Source organism: Octodon degus, unplaced genomic scaffold, assembly GCF_000260255.1.
Source record: "Octodon degus isolate 3935 unplaced genomic scaffold, OctDeg1.0 scaffold00021, whole genome shotgun sequence".
NCBI lineage: Eukaryota > Metazoa > Chordata > Mammalia > Rodentia > Octodontidae > Octodon > Octodon degus.
This window is the reverse complement of record NW_004524597.1, coordinates 9,637,038-9,658,035: the sequence shown is the minus strand read 5'-3', so window position 1 is coordinate 9,658,035 and position 20,998 is coordinate 9,637,038. Positions and strand designations below refer to the sequence as shown.

The 20,998-nt window shown below is 52.7% G+C and overlaps 1 protein-coding gene across 4 annotated transcripts in view; it reads right to left on the bottom strand.

Moving 5' to 3' along the window:
* The window catches only part of Pkd1 (polycystin 1, transient receptor potential channel interacting), a 48,626-nt gene that overhangs the window by 13,995 nt on the left and 13,633 nt on the right, over positions 1-20,998 (bottom strand). For 2 of the 4 annotated variants that reach the window (XM_004627868.2, XM_023711859.1), the window contains exons 2-26: positions 19,669-19,740; positions 19,463-19,534; positions 19,100-19,269; positions 18,187-18,858; positions 17,869-18,052; positions 16,503-16,723; positions 16,174-16,289; positions 14,400-14,526; positions 13,871-14,103; positions 12,623-13,387; positions 11,196-11,327; positions 10,832-11,007; positions 10,404-10,537; positions 6,167-9,789; positions 5,824-5,973; positions 4,633-4,776; positions 4,277-4,556; positions 3,985-4,198; positions 3,754-3,910; positions 3,257-3,409; positions 2,393-2,537; positions 1,682-2,302; positions 1,238-1,394; positions 767-1,019; positions 446-641 (exon numbers count right to left, since the gene is read on the bottom strand). In XM_004627868.2, coding sequence (XP_004627925.1) covers positions 446-641; positions 767-1,019; positions 1,238-1,394; positions 1,682-2,302; positions 2,393-2,537; positions 3,257-3,409; positions 3,754-3,910; positions 3,985-4,198; positions 4,277-4,556; positions 4,633-4,776; positions 5,824-5,973; positions 6,167-9,789; positions 10,404-10,537; positions 10,832-11,007; positions 11,196-11,327; positions 12,623-13,387; positions 13,871-14,103; positions 14,400-14,526; positions 16,174-16,289; positions 16,503-16,723; positions 17,869-18,052; positions 18,187-18,858; positions 19,100-19,269; positions 19,463-19,534; positions 19,669-19,740 — 9,167 coding nt within the window. The remainder of the gene's footprint in view (positions 1-445; positions 642-766; positions 1,020-1,237; positions 1,395-1,681; positions 2,303-2,392; positions 2,538-3,256; positions 3,410-3,753; positions 3,911-3,984; positions 4,199-4,276; positions 4,557-4,632; positions 4,777-5,823; positions 5,974-6,166; positions 9,790-10,403; positions 10,538-10,831; positions 11,008-11,195; positions 11,328-12,622; positions 13,388-13,870; positions 14,104-14,399; positions 14,527-16,173; positions 16,290-16,502; positions 16,724-17,868; positions 18,053-18,186; positions 18,859-19,099; positions 19,270-19,462; positions 19,535-19,668; positions 19,741-20,998) is intronic. The other 2 variants (XM_023711858.1, XM_023711857.1) reach the window with 2 other exon arrangements.

The following is a 20,998-nucleotide window of genomic DNA, read 5'->3' as shown; positions in this document are numbered from 1 at the left end:
AAAAAAAAAAAACACCAAATTATGGTGTACTAAGAAAACATCAGTGCTTTTCCCTGCATATTTATGGACAACAGCAAGAGTTTTCTAATGTTCACAAATAAACTTTAGAGTTCATAGAACACTCCTCATTGCCCTGACTAGTAGGCTAGTGTATGCAGTTTGTGCCTTCACAAACTGGAGGTCCACACCACCGCACAGAGCTAGGCCTCCCTGTGGTAACCATGGCCCACTTCCTGCTGAGTGCTGTTCTCTTTCTTGGGAATGACCCCACATACCCATAAAGCCATTTCAAGGATTCACAACATAACTCTTTACATAGCACTTGGGAAAGGAGTCTTGCTTTAGGATACCTATCACCATAAGGAAAATTAGACAGAGCCTAGGACTGCAACTGAGGGAGCCCTGGTGGATACCGTTGTCTCCTCACCCAGTCACCTGCCCTTACCTGAACCTCGACCCCAGCCAGTCTTGACCATGATCTCGTACTTGAAGCGGCCCCCCTTCCCACAGAAAGGGATGACACGGGCCCAGCTGACATCTAGCTGGTCCAGCCTGCGCAGGATCACAGCCATGATGGCATAGGTTACAAGGCACATGGCACATGTCAGGAGCACAATGTAGTTCACACGAGCAGCTGGCTCCTAGGAAGACAAAGCCAGCTGTCCCAGGAGGTTCACTTGAATGCTTCACCTTCTGAAGATGGAGCTGGAGCCCACCCAGGTACTCTCAACTCTGTGAAGAGACTGAAAATCAGGGACCCACTCACAGGGAAGATGAAGTGGATATGGCTGGGTGGCACAAAGAGGCTGGCACCAAAGGCAGTAAGGTGACGAGTGAGGCAGACGGCCTGGCTGGGTGAAGTGTCCTCCAGGGGCACAAGCCCTTCTGTCCTCCACATCATCTCCTCCTCGCTGAAATACTGGCACAGGGATGTGTACAGACCCACGGACACCTCCAGTGCTGACCAGTGGAAGTGGCTAGTCAGATTCAGATGGTAACTCCCACCTGGGTATCCAGTCCTGCCAGGGATAGGGCAGTGTCACAGCCAGACTCTGCTGGGTCCAGAGCCCCAGTTCCAGCCAGGGAGTGTTCTACCCTTAGCTGCAATACCTGCTGACTCCCTAGCCTTCTGCTACCACTGTTCCTCAAAGCCCACATGTTCTTAGGCACACAGACCGAGCCATGTCCATCTGCCACAGCCCATTCCCAGGTCCTGTGGCCGGTGGAGGGTGCTCACCCTGGGGCGATGAAGAAGGTGTAGGGCCTGTGGTCAGTACCAGTGAGCATCTCCAGGCTGATCTTCCTGCTGGCTGAGCAGTTATATTCATTAGGCTGGGGTGCTGAGTGCAGGTAGACGGCCAGGTAGGGCTCAGGCTCTTCAGATAGATAGCGATCTGTGGGCAGAACAGTGTTGGACATCCACTCAGGGACACCCTGGGAGCCCTCCACCACAGGGCCTAGGAGCCTCCATGCTGGACAAGCATGCACTGTCCATGGCCTCAACTGCCCTCCAGATAGATCTCTAGGACCCACATGGCAGGAGGCAGATTTTATTTTATTTACTTTTTGTGGTACCGGGGATTGAACTCAGGCCCCTGCGCTTGCCTGGTAAATGCTTATTCTACTGAGCTATCCCCAGCCCCCAAAGGAGGCAGATTTTAGACACTTATGTGACACCCACCACTCAGCATTGTATAGGTGAGCTGCAGGTGCAACCCTGCTGCAGGGTTACTGTTGTCCAGGGTGACCACGGCGCTGACAGAGGCCTGGGGCTGGACAACAGCCAACCCCATGGGGGTATGGAGACCGTGGGCAGCCTGGTCCGAGTTGTTGGGCACCTTCACAGTGATGGCACGCTCCTTGGCCAGTCGCTCTATGGGGATTTGGGTGCCAGCCTGTGTCTGGAAAGCCATGGATGCCACCTTGGTGGAGACAGTGTAATTGCTGATGTAGCCAAAGGGAAAAGGATTGGAATCCACGAGGAAGATGAGCTGCACCACATCACTGATGTTGGACAGGGCTCCACTGAAGGCCTCAGGAATGGAGAAATGGCAGCCGGAGCTTGAGGCATTGCCGTAGCACAGCAGGTTGCGTGGGTCTGAGCGCTTGCCCTGTGCCACGATTTCCTCACCCGCCAAGGTTAGAGGCTCCTCATTGAGCACACGGGAACGCATAAGAATGCACATGAGGGCTGATGAGAGGTTGTAGGCCTTAGATGCCACCATCAATGAGGGCGACTCAGTTCCCAGTCCTAAGGGCTGCAGGCTCTGTATGTCTGAGCTGGCCAGGTGGATGAGGTCACCTGCAGACAAATACAGGAGGCTGGAACACTGAATGGGGAGGCTAGAAGAGAGGCCAAGGGGGAGGCAGGCAAGAGGACATGTGCCCACACCTGTGATGTTGAGGATGCTGTCAGCAATGGTGGTGGGTGTCACAGTGCCCTGGGTGGTCTCAGCCTGCAGGATGCGCATCATGCCCTCCAGCTTGTGCAGTGTCTGTTTCAGGCACGAGCGACACACGAGCTCTCTGCTGGACACCTACATGGGACCCATAGTCTCACAGTGCCTGCTCTCCCTTCCCTACTTGGCTGACTCTGCCCCCATGGCTACCAGGATGCCAGACAGCCTCTCTGCCTCCAAACACTGTGAGGTGCTCAGCACTGCCCATATGAGACCACCCAGACCCTCCCTACTGAAAGCCCTACGGTGGTTGCTCTCAACCCACAGGGAACATGTGAACTTCGGTACCTAAGCATTTTTTTCACAAGAGCAAGGCAGACACTGAGGCCCAGGCTGGAGAATAAACTCAGCCATACAGTAAAAGGGAAACCTTGACCTGGAAAGCACTTCCCATTTCCTCTGAGGGCCTGGCCTTGCTTCTGGGTTCCTATATTGATTCCCTCCCCATCCTGGGCATAGCAATTCCCCACCAGACTCACTCTGTCCAGCTGACAAAGTTTAGACCACAGGCAGTGGACAGCTGGGGTGGACAGGTCACATCTGGTGTGCCAGGTATGTGGGATGTGAATACAGGCCCAAGGGAAGGCACAAGGCAGGATCTCTGTTGGCCTCTCCCTATGACTTTACCTGTGGTGCTTTTTCTACCCTGGGTTCACCCCATGGGGCCACTAACTGGAGATGTGGGCTTATTCTGGGAAAAGGCAAGAGAAGAACATCAGGGGAGGTCACCTAATCCCTATAGCCAGTAGCTGCCATGGGCTGGGATGTGGAGGGCATCCCATGCCTGGCTGTCCTACCATGCACTGGGCCAGTGCGGCAGTGATCTGCTGGATGTCATCCACAGTGTTGACCCGCAAAGAAACCAGAGTTTCCGTGATGTTCTTGCGCATCTGGGCTCGCAGCTGCTGCTCAGAATCAGGCTCTGTGGCGACATCTAGGGCCTGCTCATACTGGGGTGGGTGGTGAGCACAGTATCTATTAGTGGATATCCCAAATGCTACACACTATATGCTGGCTACTGCATGCTGCAGACAGGGACTCAAAATCCTAAGTGGTTTCCTTCAGAGCAAAGTAAGAAATATCCCTGTGGGCTCAAGAGTACTGGGAGGACTCTGGCATTAGGAAGGACCCAGCATGTGGAGGCTGCTGAGGGGTGAGGACCTTATTTCAGAAACACCACCAGGGGTTTTGCCTGTGTGGTCTGGGAATGAGGCTTTTTGGAGACTGTCAGGAGTACTGGTCTCAGCTTTCTAAGGAGTAAATTTGGGATCCCTCATTGCCTACCCCCACTGACCTCATTGAGCACTGTGATAAGGGCCAGTGAGTATTCAATGACGTGTTGGGGGTCGGCCTGTCTCAGGAGCCCAGGCAGCACACTGGCAGTCAGGCTGTGCAGCCAGGGAGTAAGACCCATGGAGCTATTGGGTTCTGGCAGGACAATGGCCAGAGACCTGCAGGGCAGAGGTAGGCTGTAAGAAGCAGGGAGTTGCCACAGTCCCATCCCCACCCCTAGGACCTAGCTCACCTGTTGAGAGCAACCACTGCAGCACCCAACTGATCCTGCACAACAACAGCCAGTCCCACCTCAAACTCAGGCTGGAATCCCGGGGGCAGCACGGCGGCATAGGTGGAGAGACTACCCTTATAGATGCAGAACTCCTCACAGTGGCCCTGGTGACATCGTTGAAGCAGTAGGGCATACACCAGTGGGGCACTTGCATCCTCTGCATCCTGCCAGCCTATGGGTGGGTACATAGCTTTAGTGTAGCCCTAGCCCTGGCCCCTGCCAGCTACACCTCCACCAGGCTCATACTTACCCACACATTCAAAGTGCACCTTGGTGGTGAGGGCCCACACTGCATCCAGTGGGAAGAGGTAACACACACCCCCCAGTGGGGGTCGGTTGGGTGAGAGGTGGATGGAGGCACAGCCTTCCTCTTTGCCCGAATGACCCAGCACTGTGAGTGTGAAGATGTAGCCCTCACCATCCCGAAGCACACCGCGCCGTACCACTAGCCGCATGTCTGAGCTGCCTGTGGATGTGGTAGTCTCATCTAGCACCAAAGTCTTATTGCTGAAGGTTCGTGCAGCCCAGCGCTGCAAAACAGAAGAGGCAGTGAGGGCAGTGCTACAGCCACCTGGCCAACTAGGCCCAGCCCAGCCTGCTACTTACCCCATGCTTGGAGCCACTGCTGCAGTTATGGCAGTGGCCCTCCAGGTACACGTAGGAACTGCGGCTCACTTCATATACTGCCTGTGCCTTGCAGGACACACACTCCAGTGACACAATGGGCACCTGACCACTTCGGACCAGCACCTGGGAAGGAGGCAGGTCACAGAGAGGTCATACCTCACCGTGTTGACAGGGCAGGCAGCTAAGGGGCAGGGTCTCTACTCTCCTAAGCACTGTAGCTGGGAACACTCAAACCCAGGTTCCCCTGCCAAATCCAAGGCAGTGTACTAATCTAAAGGGGCAGAGGTCAACACGGTTGTCATCTCTAGTATAGGACCCTGGTGGGCCTGGTACCAGGAGACACACAAACCCATTGTTGCAGGGTACAAGACAGATGAGTAAACAAACCAAAGCAGCCATGCAAGAGGACAGCAGTCCTCCATAGTCCTATCCCCACATTTCCAGTTTCCCTAGGCAAGGCCTGATTCAGTATCTTAGCCTAACTGACTCTGCTTCCCTAGATGACCTCTCAAGATGGGCCCTCCTGGAAGGCCTGCTGAAAAAAACCTGGTGTTGGGAAGACATCCCTCCTCCCACTCCCAAGGCAGCAGCAAAGCCCAACACATCCCATTGGCAGGACTGTCCTATACAAGAAAGGTGGCCATCACATACACAACGGCCCTAACCTTCCTGGCCAGGCCAGGGCAGTATGAGGGCAAGTGGTACCCCAGTCCATTCAGAAATGAGGACATTCATGTTCTGGGTACAGTTATCAATTCTGAAGAAAGGGACTCAGTTTCTCAATGTTTGCCTTTTATACTATTGGTATAATCCCAGAATTTGTGAGAGGCTGGAGCAGGAGGACTTAAAGTTCAAGCCCATCCTGGGCAACTTAGCAACTTAATAAGACCATATCTCAAAATATAAAAATTTTTTACAAGGCTGGATGGGGATGCAGGACCTGAGAGACAGATGGAGGGGGTGTGGTGGAATAGATGATCAAGGTTCATAAGAATCATGATGTGGAGTTATATCACGACTTGAAAGGAAGCAATACTAAAGTTGGACACTATCAAAATCAGTAGCAAGAGAATTCACAGCCTCTAGAAGCAACATAGGGGAGCCCGTGAAAGAAATGGCAGAACTGGGTACTGTTTGGGCTGTGGCCTGCTGGGCTGAAGCAGCACTCACCGTCTGGCTGGCAGCCTCCTCCTTCCTGCCGGCTTTCCACACAGTGAGGTTGAAGGTGTACTCTATACCAGCCTCTAGGCGTTCCCTGGGGATGGTAACTACACTGCTCCCACGGGGCCCAAAGTTCAGGACACACCCATTGGTCTCAATCTGTAGCGCACACACACACAGGAAACGGTGATGTTAAGAATGACCAGCCTCAAAGCAGATCCTGGACGAGGGAACAGCTCAGGAGACCCTTCCCCATGCTGGGACCAAGGCCCACCCAGCCAGGAACACTGGGTGTTCACTGGTCACAGCCCAACTGAGGAGGCAGAGAAGATGGGCCTGCCACATGGCTGACCTGTGTAGAAGCCACACAGGCCCAGTGGAAGGTAAGTGGGGTTTGGTCATCATCCTCCAGGTTGGGGTCGTAGGACTTGCTCCCATCCAGCACCAGGTCCTGCATGTCTGACCACACTCGATATGAGCCACCTTCAATGATAGGCACCAGGCGCTCGGCAGCCACTGTTACATTGGCCTGAATGCTCCGTGCCAAGGGAGTATCCCCAAATGATACCACAAACACAAAGCAATAGTGGCCTACAGGCAATGCCAGCCGTGGAACCACTAATTGGGGGCGGCTAACATCTACACCAGGCAAGGCCACCCGTGCCATAGGCCCTGGTCGCTGGCAGCTGGCAGTACGATATACCTCCCAGCGGTACTCAGTCTGATAAGTGACACAATCACGTAGGTCAACATGGGCTTCCAGGTAATTGCGCTGGGAGCGTCGCATGAATACCTGCAGGGGAAGGGTCACGTCCACCTCAGGCTCCCTGCAAGCTAGCACCTGGACCGTCACTGTGGCCTGTGCCACAAAGAAGCTCACCAGGTTAGAGGCGTTCACCTCCACGCGGTAGTCCCCTGGCTGCAAGTAGGAGTGGTCAGCCCAAGGCTCCTCTGTGTCCTGCATCGGGGCCCCATCCCCAAAGTCCCAGTGGTAGGCCACACGCCGGGGACTGGGGCTTGTGGTAGCCTCAAATCGGGCTGAGCGGTTGGCAAAGCAGCGGCCACTGTGTAGCACCACATACTGGATGGCATCCTGTACCTCCACTGCAAGTGTGAGGTTCACACCACCCAGTTCATTAAAGGCACGCACATGGATCTCCAGCAGCCCTGCAGCCACAGGTGTGTAGGTAACATCGCGGCCTGAGAGAATGACCAGTGAGTCGCCCTGGACCTTTTGCAAGGAGAAGTACCAAGCATAGGCAACTCGGGAGCCCCGCTGTACCCGAGCTGTGAAGTTCTTCTCGGTGCCTGTGACCATGCCCAGCTCACAGCAGTTGGGTACCTGGAGCCCGTCAACAGCCTCTAGTACCAAGACACGCACCTGTGCCTGGCCCCGGCTCACATGGTTTTCAGCCTGCACACTTACCACATGGTCTCCAACCCGGGAGAAGCTATGGGAGAAACGGGGCTTGGGGAGCACCTCAGGGCTGGCCCCACCAACCTGCAGATGGAAGGTGACAGCCGAGCCAGCTGCTAGCAAAATCTGAAAGTGGACCAGCTGCCCAGGTGCTACTACCTTGCTGCTGGCCCACAGCACTAGGCCCATGATGGGTTCTTCCACTGTGAGGTTGTACAAAGCTGTGACCCAGCTGACAGCATTGGAAGCATTGAGCTGGATGGAGAAGACCCCAGCATCTGGGAAGCCCACAACAATATACTGGCTGTGCTTGCTGCCACCAGGCACAGCCCAGCACCAGCTTACATTGGTACCTGTGGCCAGTTGTCCCCAGAAGGGCACAGTGGAGCCAGCTGCCACAAAGCTGCTATCTGGTTCACTAGCCCTAATGCTAAGACCACTCACAGGCACCTGCACAGCCACCTCAATGGTGACATTAACTGAACCCAGTTGGTTCCCAGCTGTAACCCTGACCAGGTGCAGGCCAGATGTGGAAAAAGCATGGATGGTGGATGATTCAGAGGTCTCCAAGCTTAGCCCTTCCTCAAGGGACCAAGTATAAATCACGCCACTGCCACCGGCCAGTTCAGCATCAAAGGTGATCATCGCGTTGACAGCAGCTGGGTTGGGTGAGGCAGCCACAGTTAGAAACCCCACAAGCTCCACAAAGTCTATGGTTCGGTTGGCTGAGGCACTGCCCAGCATATTGGTGGCCCGCAGATGGATGTGATAGGTGCCAGCCTCAAGCACAGTGAGTGAGAAGCTCTTGCCACTACCTACTAGAACGAAGCTGCCATCCTTCTGGGCAGTCCAGCTGTAGGAAATGTTAGTGCCATCCCGGACCATGGCCTGTAGCTGCAGTGTATGGTTGGTGGGAAAGCAGCAGCCACTGCCACCACCTGCCATCTGCAGGCCCTCAATGAGCTGCAGGACATAGATGAAGATGCTGTCCTGGGCTGTGCTCACCTCATTCTCAGCTGTCACGATGATATTGAAAGTACCCACTGAGCGGAAGGTGTAAGAGATGGTGGGGCCCCCAGGGATGGGTGTGCAGCGGTCACACAGCACCCAGGAGTAGTGTACATCACTACCTGCCTCCAGTGTGGTGCTGAAACTCACACTGCCATTCAGGGGCACCACCACACGGCTAGCATTGATGCTCAACCCTTCTATGCGCTGCTTCACTGTGACATTGAGCCATGTTTCACTGTGGCTCACCTCATTCCAGCCCAATACCCTGATGGTAAAGTCACCCGTGCTGTTGTAGACATGGGTGACCTCAGAGCCCACAAGCTGTGTGCCATCCCCCAGCTCCCACAGGTAGGTGGCAGGATGTCCATGGCCCATGGCAGAGAATAGGTAGGGCTGCTGCAGCTCCAGCACATGAGAAGCATTGACTCTGATGCCAGTGACTACCATGGGCTCCTGTACTTCGACAAGAGCTGAGTCATTGACAGCAGAGACGTTGTTAGACACAGTGACTGTCACCAAATAGGAGCCTGGGTCTCTGTAGGCCACTGTTGCCTCGGGCCCCCAGGCATGAGTGAGGACAGTGTCTGCAATGCCAAAGTCCCATGTGTATCGGTAGGGGAAAGGGGGCCAGGCGAAGGCCACCAGCCGGGCTTCATCCCCAAGCTGCACAAACTGCTGCTCGGGCCGCAGAGTGATGTTCTCCACCTCAGGCTCTACACAGACACTGGTGAAGTAATGTGCCTTGTTCACATGGCTTGACAGGATCAATGCCAGAGGGAATGTGCCACTCCTTGTGAAGTTATGTGTCACCGTTGGTTGCCCCTGAACAGTCATGTTAGAGGAGCCATCTCCAAAGGTCCAGTCAAAGAGGTAGTGGGCAGGGTCCCCAGCAACATGAGCTGTCAATTGGGCATCAGGCTGGATAGGGATGCAGGTGGCAGGTTCGATACGTAGTACCTCCAGGACAAAAACACGAATGGGCAGGCTTTGAGTCAGGTGGCCTGCAGGGCTGGTTGCGCCCACTGTCACCGTATAATTCTGTGCCCGCAGATATATATGCTGCACGATAGCCGTGGGGCCGGTGAACACTGTGCCATCCCCCATGTCAAATGTCCAAGTGACATTGTCACCTGTCTCCACAGTAGCACTGACCACCACAGGAGCTCCCTGTTCCACAGCTGGACTCAGTCGCACACTCATTCCACTTAGCTCCTGGAAGACGTGGACATCTGTGTGCGCTACCACAATGCTCACCGTGTTGTTGACCTCCAGGCAGACATGGTAGGTGCCTGTCCTGGTGTACGTGTAATTCACTGCTGGTTGGCTCTGTATCAGGACAGGGGAGCCATCCCCAAAGTCCCATGTGTATAGGACACCATCAGGTAAAGGTAGTGGGTACAGCGAGAAGACGACAGGCCAGCCGGCAACCAGGATGCTTCTGCTCACACTTATGGCTACAGCAGGCAGTGTGTCACGTACACTCACAGGCACCTGCTGTGTCAGGTTCTCGAAGGCGTTGGACACGAGGACAGTCAGGTTGTACTCACCTGCAGGGAGAGGATTGAATGGGTCTACTGCTGGCTGAATTCCCACCTAATACTTCATGTTTCATGAGGCAACCTCCTTAAAGCATGAATAGCTGCCCCCTTGGGCACCTGTATAGGTCAGAACTCCAAGAGACAGAGCTGAAGGTAAAAGGTGAGAACAGGACCAAGTACCTCCAAGCCCAACTATGTGTACATGAAGAAGGTAGAGGGAACATGGTAAGTGGGGAGGAGGTGGGGGGGTAGTGATCTGCATCGTGTGCACTGAGGAGACATTATTATATCAGACTTCTAGAACTTTAAAAATTAAACAATGGTACCACTCTTTGCTCTCTGACTAGGAACTGAGAGCAGACAACAAGAGGGTCCAATATCTAGAAAATTTGAATCCTGGCCTCAGAAATATTGTCTAGCACCCACACCTCAGGCCCAGGTACCCCTCCTTCACTATAGTAAGCCATCAACCCAACAATGGGTTGTATAGGACACCATAGCAAGCGGGGAAGCAGGGAACCCAGCAACCCAGCAACCCAGCAACGGGGAACACCCCTTGGGGGGCCATTACCAAGAGAGGGCTATCTGCACAGGACCATCAGGGTAATGGATTTGCCCCTCACCTGATTTGGTGTAGGTATGTGTGGCATTATGCTCTACCAACACTTGGGCCACAGTGGGGTCCGGGACCTGGAAGGACTTGTTGTATGGAGGCTTGAACTGGCCGAGCACCTGTTGACCATCCCCAAAGGTCCACCTGCCAGGGTAGTGGGTAGATGATGAGGAAAAGCAGGGACAGGTGGGCAGGGCTGACCCCAGCAACTTTCCCCTGCAGCCACTCCTTCCTGGCACCTTTGTCAAAGATAAGAGTCCAACTCTGCTATACTAGTCTCCCACACCTTCCTATGGATCCTCACAGAATTCGGTATACTAATACCCTGAAAGAGGATGAAACAGGCCTGGAGAAGCAACACTTTGATAGTCTAGAATGAGCCCCCGCCATAACCCCAAAATTTAGCTGACTCTTAATCACTAGGCCCAGGGAACTCACAGGAAAGCCACCTCTACAGCTGAGTCCACTAGCACCCTGGCCATCAGTGCCAGCATGGTGTTGGGGGCCAGCACAGCTGGCACTGCAGACACCAGCAGGCTTTGCATCCTGTTCATGCGCTCCACCGTAACGTTGTAGTTCACAGTGACATTGCTCACATGGTTGGAGGCTGTGAGCTGCAGAGACAGATGTCAGGGGGCAGGGGGGCCACAGACAACAATAACCCCAAATTCAACAGCCTTCCCACATTGACCCACAATCATGCCAGTATCCTCAGGGGCAAAGTAAAACAAAGCAGAACAGGAGACAAAAATAAGCACCCAGCTATCCCAAAACCCCAAAACCTCATCTGCCTGGCCCCCACCGAGAGCTTGAAGATGGCAGCACTCTGGTAGATGACATTGAAGACAACATTGTGGAAAGTCAAGGACTGTTTGTCATCAATGGTCCACCGAAAGACCACGTTGGTGCCGGCCTCCACCATGGGGCTGTACCGCTGTAGAAAGGACATGGCATTGCCCAAAGCTGTGATTCTGCCTCAGCTCCCACCTGCCCACCTGTACATGCTTCCCCTTGGGTTGATGGAAAATTCCATGCCTAGTGGACAGAGAAGACAGGGGGTTCACTGACTGAGCTATAATTCTAACACACCTATGTGGGAAAGGACAAAAAAGTACCCAGGCCTGCGTGGTTTAAGAGACCAAATGTCAGAGGAGCTGAGCTTGGACCTGGGCACTGAGGGCCTGGACCAAGCCAGCTCTCAAAACTCTAGCTACATGGCCTTGTTTATGCCTTAACTCCCTTGTGCCTCAGTTTCTCCACCTGTAAAGTGGATCTAACATTAACAGCAGAGTCAACTTGTATGCAGGCCCTCATCAAGTCCCATCCCAAGACTCTTGCCAGAGCCCCCTAAGTAGACACCTTGGTGCCATGCAGAAAGGTGCACAAATCTCAGTGGGCTACATGGTCTTGGGTGATCAACATCAGCTGACAGGCCACGTGTGTCCAGGGGAAACCAGGAGACACAGCTTTGGGCACACTGCAGTTATGTCAGAAAGGACAATTACATGGGGGGGGGGGGAAGCAGCTTTGCATAGAGGCTTCAAATACCACCTCCACAGGCACATGCAGAGGCAGATGGGAAGATTACAAAGGGCCCAAAATGCACCTGACTCATGGGGGCTGTGGAGATAGAGGGCCAAAAGCAACAAAAGGGACAACCTGGTTGAGGGGCTTTTTTTTTTTTTTTTTTAAACAACCTGCTTCTTGAAATGTGAGAGGGGAAAGAAGGGTCTATAAAGTAGACTCTGTGAACTTTAAGCAATTTAGAAATTGCTAAATAGGGCTGAGGTGTACCTCAGTGGTAGAGCACTTGCCTAGCTTTGGGTTCAATCTCCAGTACCATAAAAGAAAAAACAACAAAAAAAAATTGCTCAGTAGTCTGAGCATTCCTGACAGGAGCTGCTAGAAAACAATGTGCTGGGCTGGGGATATAGCTCAGCAGCAGAGCATCTGCCCAGCAAGCCTGAGGTCATGAGTTTGATTCCAAATACAAAAAAAAAAAAAAAAAAAAAAAAAAAAAAAAAATTGCTGGGGAGACAGCTCAGTGGAATAAGCACCTGCCTGGCAAGCACAAGATCTTGAGTTCAATTCTTAGTAAAGAAAACAATGTGGTAATCACTGTACCCCACCCCCAGCTGGCCAAAGAGCTTCTATACTGGGGAAGGGACTCCTTCTGTGCATACCCTTATTGGTACTGGGGAGGAGAGCTGAGTCACAGGCCATACTTACCACAAGGGCACCCTGTAGTACCCGGGCCTCAGGAACAGGTGTAGCATAGAGGCCACGGATGGGTTCCTCTGCCATCACTGTCAGGGTAAGGTTGGCCTGGCCAGCACTGTTCTGCACTACAATATCCACAGCATGCTCCCCTTGGCTGAGCCCAGGAAGTACCAACACTGAAAACAGTGTATTGTTGGTTGTGTTGTTGATCTCTTGAGTACAGGTGAGCTTGAGGGCATCCATGGTAGGGCAGGCAGCCTCCAAAGGTGCACTGACATTGCCCCCAGGCCAGTAAGCCATGGCTGTAGCATTGGCACCAGAGTCCACCTGAATCACCAAGATGGAGCCACTTGTTGGTACGTACAGTAGGCCATCAAGGGTAGCCGGGTAGATGACCCGGAGACCAGCCACTGGGGAGACCACGTTGAAGCTACAGGAGAGGTTGTATGTGGACACACTGTTGCCCACTGTGGCCCGGACCTCATAGCGCCCAGGATGCTTCAGCCCAGGGTTGGACTTTAGACCTAGCAGAGGGCTCAGTTGTTCAGTGGCTGTGACCAACTGCAGGATACAGGCAGGGCCAGGCCGAGCATCATCCACTGGGGTGGGCAGATGGGTCAGCCAGTTGGAGGCATTGGTAGAGAGGTACAGGGCCTTGGGGCCAGCTTGGTTAGGTGCCAGGGGACACTGTAGTAGGGCACCCGAGCCAGCATCATGCTGCAAACCAATGAGGTCACCAGGGAGCACACGGACATCCTGGCCATGGAAGGTTACCTATAGGAGAAGCAGAACTGTGTCATGTCCTGCAGGCAGGGACCACAGGACCAGAGGAAAGATGGGCAGTTAGGGCTTCCACTGGGTCAGAACCATTATATGTGTTTTAGGCCCAGGCACTCATGGGAAGGACAAAAAGGGCAGAGACAGAGGCTAAATAATCCCAGAGAGGACACAGTAGACATGGGCTGCCTCAGGAGGGAAGGCCCTTCTCAGAGAAATCAAAGGCTAGAAAGAAGCCACCATGTTCAGGGACAGAGTCCACCTTTAGAAAACACAAAGTCAGTGCTTCTTATATGAGAAGACATACAAAGGCACTTGGCCAGCAGTGGACATGGACATGAAGGAGAAGAGGGGAGGTGCTGGCTATTCAGAGGTATTATGTTCTGTTTGCTTGGTGAAAGATCAGGACTTCAGGAAGCTGAGGGGGAAGGTTGAGTAGGGAGCTTCTCAGAGGCAAACATGCAGATTGGGGATACATACCAAGTATTGTGTGGGGGGCCCTGCAGGCACGGAGAAAAGGAACTCTCTCCACAGAGCATAGGTGGTGCTGGGGAGCCCAGACCCCACCATGGACTCATTGGCACAGGCCTGAAGGTGGCAGGCAGCATCCAATGGCACACAGAGACTGGCACCAGGACACCAGCATCCCTCTGGCATACACCTAGGGGCTGGCTCAGTTCCGTTGTCAGGCTCACTTCTATTTTCTGGAGCCCCTGCAAGGAAAAGAGGGACACCAAGAGTCCTGGCTTACTAACAGGTCAATTAGCACTGCTCCATGTACCTGCTTCAGGACTAGACCCAGGCCCCTCACCTCCTCTGCCACAAGGTCAGCTGATTGACCCAAGGTACTCAACCCATGAGGAAGGCCCCTACTAATCAGTCCTTGGGACACAGAACAAGTCTCTGTACACCCCATATCTCTCTCTTCACCTCTTGGCTAGAGATCAGAAGACCTGAGAACTGGGTCCACTCAAGCCCTCTGGCTCCCACTGCCAATATGGAGGCCCACCTGCCTCTCCTGAAGGCCGGTACACTTGAAGCCGCAACTGGGCAGGCCCTCCAAGCTCCTGGGTCTCAAACTCGGCTGTAGTGAGGAAGGCTTCACGGCTTGGGCTCAAGCCAGGGAACACCATAACCTGATAGACAGAGGACCACCTCAGTTCCAGAGTACGCACCCCAGGGCCTGGACTGCCTGACTGCAAATACCAGGACAGAGGGGAGGATGGACCTTCCTGAGGCTATTATAGGCATAATTTTATGTCACTTTGGAGAAAAACTCAGATCACAATCATCTGTAAGCAGCATGAACCCCACTGTAGTTTTTTTTTTCTTTTTAAATTTATTTATTGTGTGTGTGTGTGTGTGTGTGTGTGTGTGTGTGGCCAGCTCAGCCCACCAGGGGGCGGGGCTGGCTGGCATGTGGTGCTGAGGGATTGAACCGCAGTCCCTGTGCTCTGCTAAGCTTGTTCTAAGTAGGTGCTTTAGACCGCTGAGCCATCTCACCAGCCCCTGTAGTTTTTATTTATTTAACTCCTGGTCTCTTGCTACAATCTTTTTTTTTTTTTTTTGGCAGAACCGGGGATTGAACTCAGGTCCTTGTGCTTGCCAGGGAAAGCGCTTATTCCACTGAGCCATCTCCCAGCCCCTGCTACAATCTTTTTTTAAAAAGAATTTTATTAGTACATGTTTGTACTACATAACGATTACATTCATCACAAGCTGTTGGTATATGTATATGACATACATTAATTCTTTTCACATACCTCCTCCTCTGGTTTCAAAAAGAATTTACCCATTTATGATGGATATGATCATTATGTATATCTAAAATGTACCAATAAAATCTTATTGAAGAAAAAAATTAAATAGAAAAAACACACAAAAAATTAAATTTAAAATAATTCACTGAGAACAGTGATGGTAAAACTTTTTGAGTGCCAAAACTACAAGCCCAAACCCACTTATTTATCACAAAGTCCCAACATTGCAATTAAATCTGAATACTAACTAGCCATGCAAAAGCTGGGATGAGTTATGGTTAATGAGTTGCAGCTTGTAGTATCATTGCCTGGCACCACTACTCCTTTCTGAGCATGTGCATGGCCCTTATAACTAAGGCTCTGCCGCTAAGGTAATGGTGGGGTGACTTGGCTTGTGTGCTGTCAAAGACAGCTCTGAGTGCCTGCTGTGACATGGGGCATAGGTTCATCACCATGACACAGAGCAAGGGCTAGGAAAGCAGTAGTTCTTCCAGATAAAGGGATTAGATTTTTTTGTCTCTGTGCTACATGGAGTTTCCAAGCTGTCCATGCTAATCACAAACATTAAAATGATCCCCCCAAACAGAAATAAAAAAGCAAGATGTGCTATGTAAATGTACATACTCCCAAAAATGACTATGAACTTCATGTACTAATACAGTAAAATTAAATTTAAAACAAACAAAAACAATACCCCCCAAAACCAACTTTTTTCCTTCCTTCCTTTTTTTTTTGCGGAACCGGGGATTGAACTCAGGCCCTTGTACTTGCCAGGCAAGTGCTTATTCCACTGAGCTATCTCCCCGGCCCCTCTTTTTTTTTTTTTTTTTTTTTGAGGCAGGGTCTTGCTATGTAGCCCAGACTGGCCTCAAAATCATAGTGATCCTCCTATCTCAGCCTCCCAAGTACTGGGCACCACCACAATTGCCTGCCAACTTGTTTCTTAGAGACACACAACTGCAGGGTAAGACAATGACCATCGGGGGTGGGGTGTCCTCCAGAACACAAGAAAGTCCATCCTACCTCCACAGGCTGTCGGGGGGGCAGGATGGCTTCCTGTGGTGTCAGAAGAATCAGAGGCCCCTGCAGGCCTCCACCAGGTACTCCCATAAGGAAGTTCTCCGCATCCCACACGAGGCCTGGAGATGGTAATTGTGCAGTGAGTGCTGGTGCCAGGCTGAGGGGACAACAGGGGGACATCCAGGGTGGGGCCAGACCTGAGACTGAGCCCCCTGACAGTTGCTCCCTACACCACTCCCTCCATCTTTGTTTCCTCTGATAAAGTCTCAGCCCAGGCCTAAAAGCAGATGCCCAGCAAACACGTGGCCAACACTAAGCACTGGGAAACGCACCTCCAGGCTGCAGCTCACAGACATAACTGTGTGGCGCTGAGCACAGGTCTGTGTTGCACTGTCCAGCAGGCCCCAGTCGCACACAGTGCTCGGCTGTGGCTGGGTGTGGCTCTCCAGGAAGCCAATTTTGGCAACTCTCCAGGCTGAAGGCCTCACCCTGGGGTTGCAAGCCTGTCTCCGCTCCCTCCACAGCTGAAAAGCCAATCCATACATCCAGGCTCCTGTGGGCAGATCGTAGGCAGGCCAAGCACTCAGAGTATGCTCCTCACAGAATCTTGGCAGGGGGACTCTAGCACCATCATTGTTTTTCAGATAGTGAAACTGAGGCTCAAAAATGAGCTACCAAGGAAAGCCCATGGCAGAACCCACCCATCCCATGAGGCCAGTGTGGCATGGCCAAGGGCTCCACATGAGGCTCTGCCTCAGATGTGAAGCCATGGGCCACCCACACCTTGCCCTGCAGGTGCAGTTTTAGGACCGAAACAGACTCATACCAGACCCCAAACAAGCTGACAGCACTGCCAGAGTAGGAAGCCCTTCCTGGAGACAGGGCTCATGGAACATGTACACACTCTGGCACAGGCACAAGGAGTGATACATGAGACGAAAGAAGCTGTGCTGGGCCTCAGATGCCTGCCTAAAAAAGGGCCTTTGCCACTTTGGACCTTAATTACATCTGGACACTGGGGATATGCAGGGAAAGATCACCCACTGGCACAACAGGATTTTATCCTTGTCAAGCACATGGACATCCAGGAGAGGGGGCATATAGCCTCACCTTCCACACCAGGCACAGTGTACTCCAAGGCCACAGAACAAGGGTCTGGCTCACTACCAATGGGAGGCACCATGTCCCCACAAGCAACTACCATACTTTCCATGAGGTAGGTGGAATATGGAAGTCCTGCCCCTCTCTAAGGAGGGAGCAGGCACAGAGGTACAAGAAGCAGAAAGCATAGCCTCCAAGGTACCCCAGAACCAGCCGTCAGGAGGGCCTAGAGTCCTTCCCTGTAGAGACAGGACACATAGAAGCCTGGGCCCAGCTCACTTTATCACTCTGTTTGTCTGTCTGTCTGCCTGCCTATCTATCTTTTTGAGACATAGTTTTGCTGTGTAGTTCAGGCTGGCCTTGAGCACACTTTGTAACCCAGTCTGGTCTCGAACTCACAACACTCTTCCTGCCTTAGCCTCCCAAATTCTGGGATTACAGGCATGCACCGCCATGCATGTTTATGGTTCCAGATACCCAATTCGGGGCTGGACAAGGTCCCCTCCAGCCTTCCCATCTCAAATTGGCTTCTGCCCACATCCCCATACTAATAATCCCATCCTTCTGTGGCCCACAGTGTTGGAGGGGGGTAGGCACCTGGTAACCTGGGAGACCAGGAAATGCTGGATTGCAGGACTGTCCACCATGGCCAGGGCGGCCCCAGCCCAGGCCCGGCACTGCTCCTGCGCCTGCAGCCAGGATGCCTTCTCTGCCACCAGGCGGTAGCAGTGCCCATTGCCAGGGAAGATCTCCGTGTCCGAAGGGCAGAGTGGGTGCACCACTGGGGAATGGTGGGCAGAGACCAGGCATCAATGTGTGCCCAAGACCAAAGTGTAGGGTCTGCCCCAACCCTAGTCTTACAGGGGAGAGGGGGCAGGAGTGGTGAACTAGGGCCCAGCTGGGGAAGTACCTTACCTTGAACTGGCCCCTCTCCCAAGGCTAGGATGCTGTAGGTAGCCTCAAGGTCTGAGCCTCCACGGTTCCGGATACTCAATTCAAGGCTCTCATCTCTATGCACAGAGGATGGGCACACAAGCTCCAGGGCAGCAGGTACCACCTCTACTTGCACCTCGGTCTCCAGTGTGGCTGATCCATCCCCTAAAGCCAGCACTGCTGTCACATGATAGTGCCCAGGTAGCAAATAGCGGTGGGTGGCAGCAGGGCCAGCCACATCTAACTTGGGAGAGCCATCACCAAAGTCCCAGCATATAGTGCTGAGAGGCAGGGAGGTGGTGGTGATATGGAAGGCTGCTGGCTGGCCAGAGGCCAGGGGTCCATAGGGCCCCACCAGGGTGGCCCCTAGGGAAGAAGGGAAGACATGCTGGAGGAAGGTAGGGCCCCCACAGGCAGGAGTGGGTGGCAAAGGGCTGGAACACAGGGACAGGCAGGCCATTGAGGTGTTGGGGGTCTGGTCTGTCCCACACAAACACTGGCCCTGCTCTGAGAGAGCGGCTAAGCCATGGCCGCCTAAGAAGCAGAAGGTGCCGCAGGCTTCAGGTGCCAGTAGGCCCTTGTGGACGGTGGAAAAGACCACTAGCACCATGGTATCCGAGCCATTGTCAGGGAGGCAGGCAACATACTCCTCACCTGGAACAGACAGACATGCTAGTTGTAGGAGCCCACTTCCTCTTGGCTTCAACAAGCAGAGAGCCTTCTACTCCTTCCCCTAGATCAGACCCCCAGAGACCCAAACATTCCTGAGGGAACTTCATGACTCCATATGGATCTTTTTTGGGCCCCTCTGCTGCTCCAGAAAGGGATACAGCCCCTCCTGGCCTAGGTCCTAGCAGGGAGGACAGAGCCACTTCCACATCTGGCCCATACTCACCACAGCTGCTGTCTACCAAAGAGAGGCCAAAGAGGGGCTGGCCAGCCAGGGGGCCAGGCCCTGTGCATGTAGCCTCCTCTGGCTGTACCACATGAACTTGCCGCTCCTCTGCCCAGTGCCTCAGCCACACCAGACCACAGTCACACTCAAATGGGTTCCTGCTCAGGTTTCTGCAGAGGGAACAGGTATGAGGGATTAGGCTAAGAGGGGAATCCCTGATAGAAGGGTCCCCTCTGCCCTCCAGTGGGCCTGCAAACTGTCACTCAAATTTGGGAGGCACCAGTAGTCCAGGTAGGATGGCAAAGGGGATGTTGGGGGACAAGCTGTACAACCACTAATACCATCAAAAGCAAAGAAACTTACATTTCACTTAAATTAAATAAATTAGCAAATATTCCTTCTTCTAATGTAGAAATCCTATTGTTGCTTATGTCTCTGGAAGATAGAAAAGATTATGCAGTGAAACGAACCCTTGTAATGATATGATGACAGGCAACTGTCACTTGCCTACCCTGAGTAGTCTCCAGCATGCTGGATAGGTCAGGCACTCCCAAGGAAGGGATACTTACAGCTCCACCAGCATCGATAGGTTTGCCAGAAGCCCGACGTCCAGCGTCTGGAGCAAGTTATGGGAGATATCTCTGAAGAGCAGGGAAGCTACAGGTTAGGGCAGAAGCCCCTGGCTGGCTACAGTCATCCCTGTTCCCACACTTAGGGGTGTACTAGCACATCCAAGCTGCAGCCTCCCACCTCCTACCCTCTGAACTCCCTATTCCAAGGCCTGGGAAGGAGTTTTTGTCATATAGGATCTGAAGGAGCCCTCATCTGGGGAAACTGAAGCAAGGAAAGTTGAGGCCCTCAGTGGTCTGCACCCATCTCAGCCCTGTGCTAGATGCCATGGGGCACAGCCACACAGAACTATTGCACAAGTATGGCCTAGATGGGTACAACCCCTTCTTCCCAGTCCCACTCCCACAAGGCCAAGGTTCCCCACCAACCCCCTGCCTCACCCTAGTAGGATGATCTCACACTACCACATGGGGTCCAGAATGCCCTATTACTGCTATATACTGGTGGAGGGAAGACCTCAGAATTTCCCTAAGATTCAGCAGAGACAAAAAGGAAAGATAAATAGGAAGGATCCCAGTGGATGAGCCCACAACACAGTAATGGTGATAGTCTACAACAAACTTCAAGTTCAAACCAACCAACTACAAACTCCACTGGGCATAATGGTACAGTCCTATACTCCCAACACTCAGAAAGCTGAAGCAAGAGGTTCACAAATTTTGGGCCAGCCTGAACAAAGCAGAAAAACCCCGCCTCAAAACCCAAAAATATAAAATGAACACCTTTACTGCATCTAAAAGATAATACAAAGGTTAATCTGGATCCAGTGATGAGAAGGATCATCAAGAAACATGGAGGGGCTGGTGAGATGGCTCAGTGGTCTAAAGCACCTACTTAGAACAAGCTTAGCAAAGCACAGGGACCGCGGTTCAATCCCCCAGCACCACATGCCAGCCAGCCCTGCCCCCTGGTGGGCTGAGCTGGCCACACATACCAACACACACACACACACACACACATAAATAAATTTTAAAAAAAGAAACATGGAAATATGTATTTGTGCTCTTTCCCACTGTGCTTTGCACCCAAATGTCCAAGGAGAAGGAGCTATAACAAGTCTCTGGCTTTCATGAACCTGGAAGAGGTAAACAAGTCATAAGCAACCATTGTGGGCACCAGAGCCATAGCTCACCTTCACAACTCAAAGCACACAGAAACTAAGTAAGCCAAGAAACACCAACCAAGATCAAATAGTCACATGTTTCCAGAATGTAAACTTTTATTTTATTTTATTTTATTTTATTTTTGGCGGAACCAGGGATTGAACCT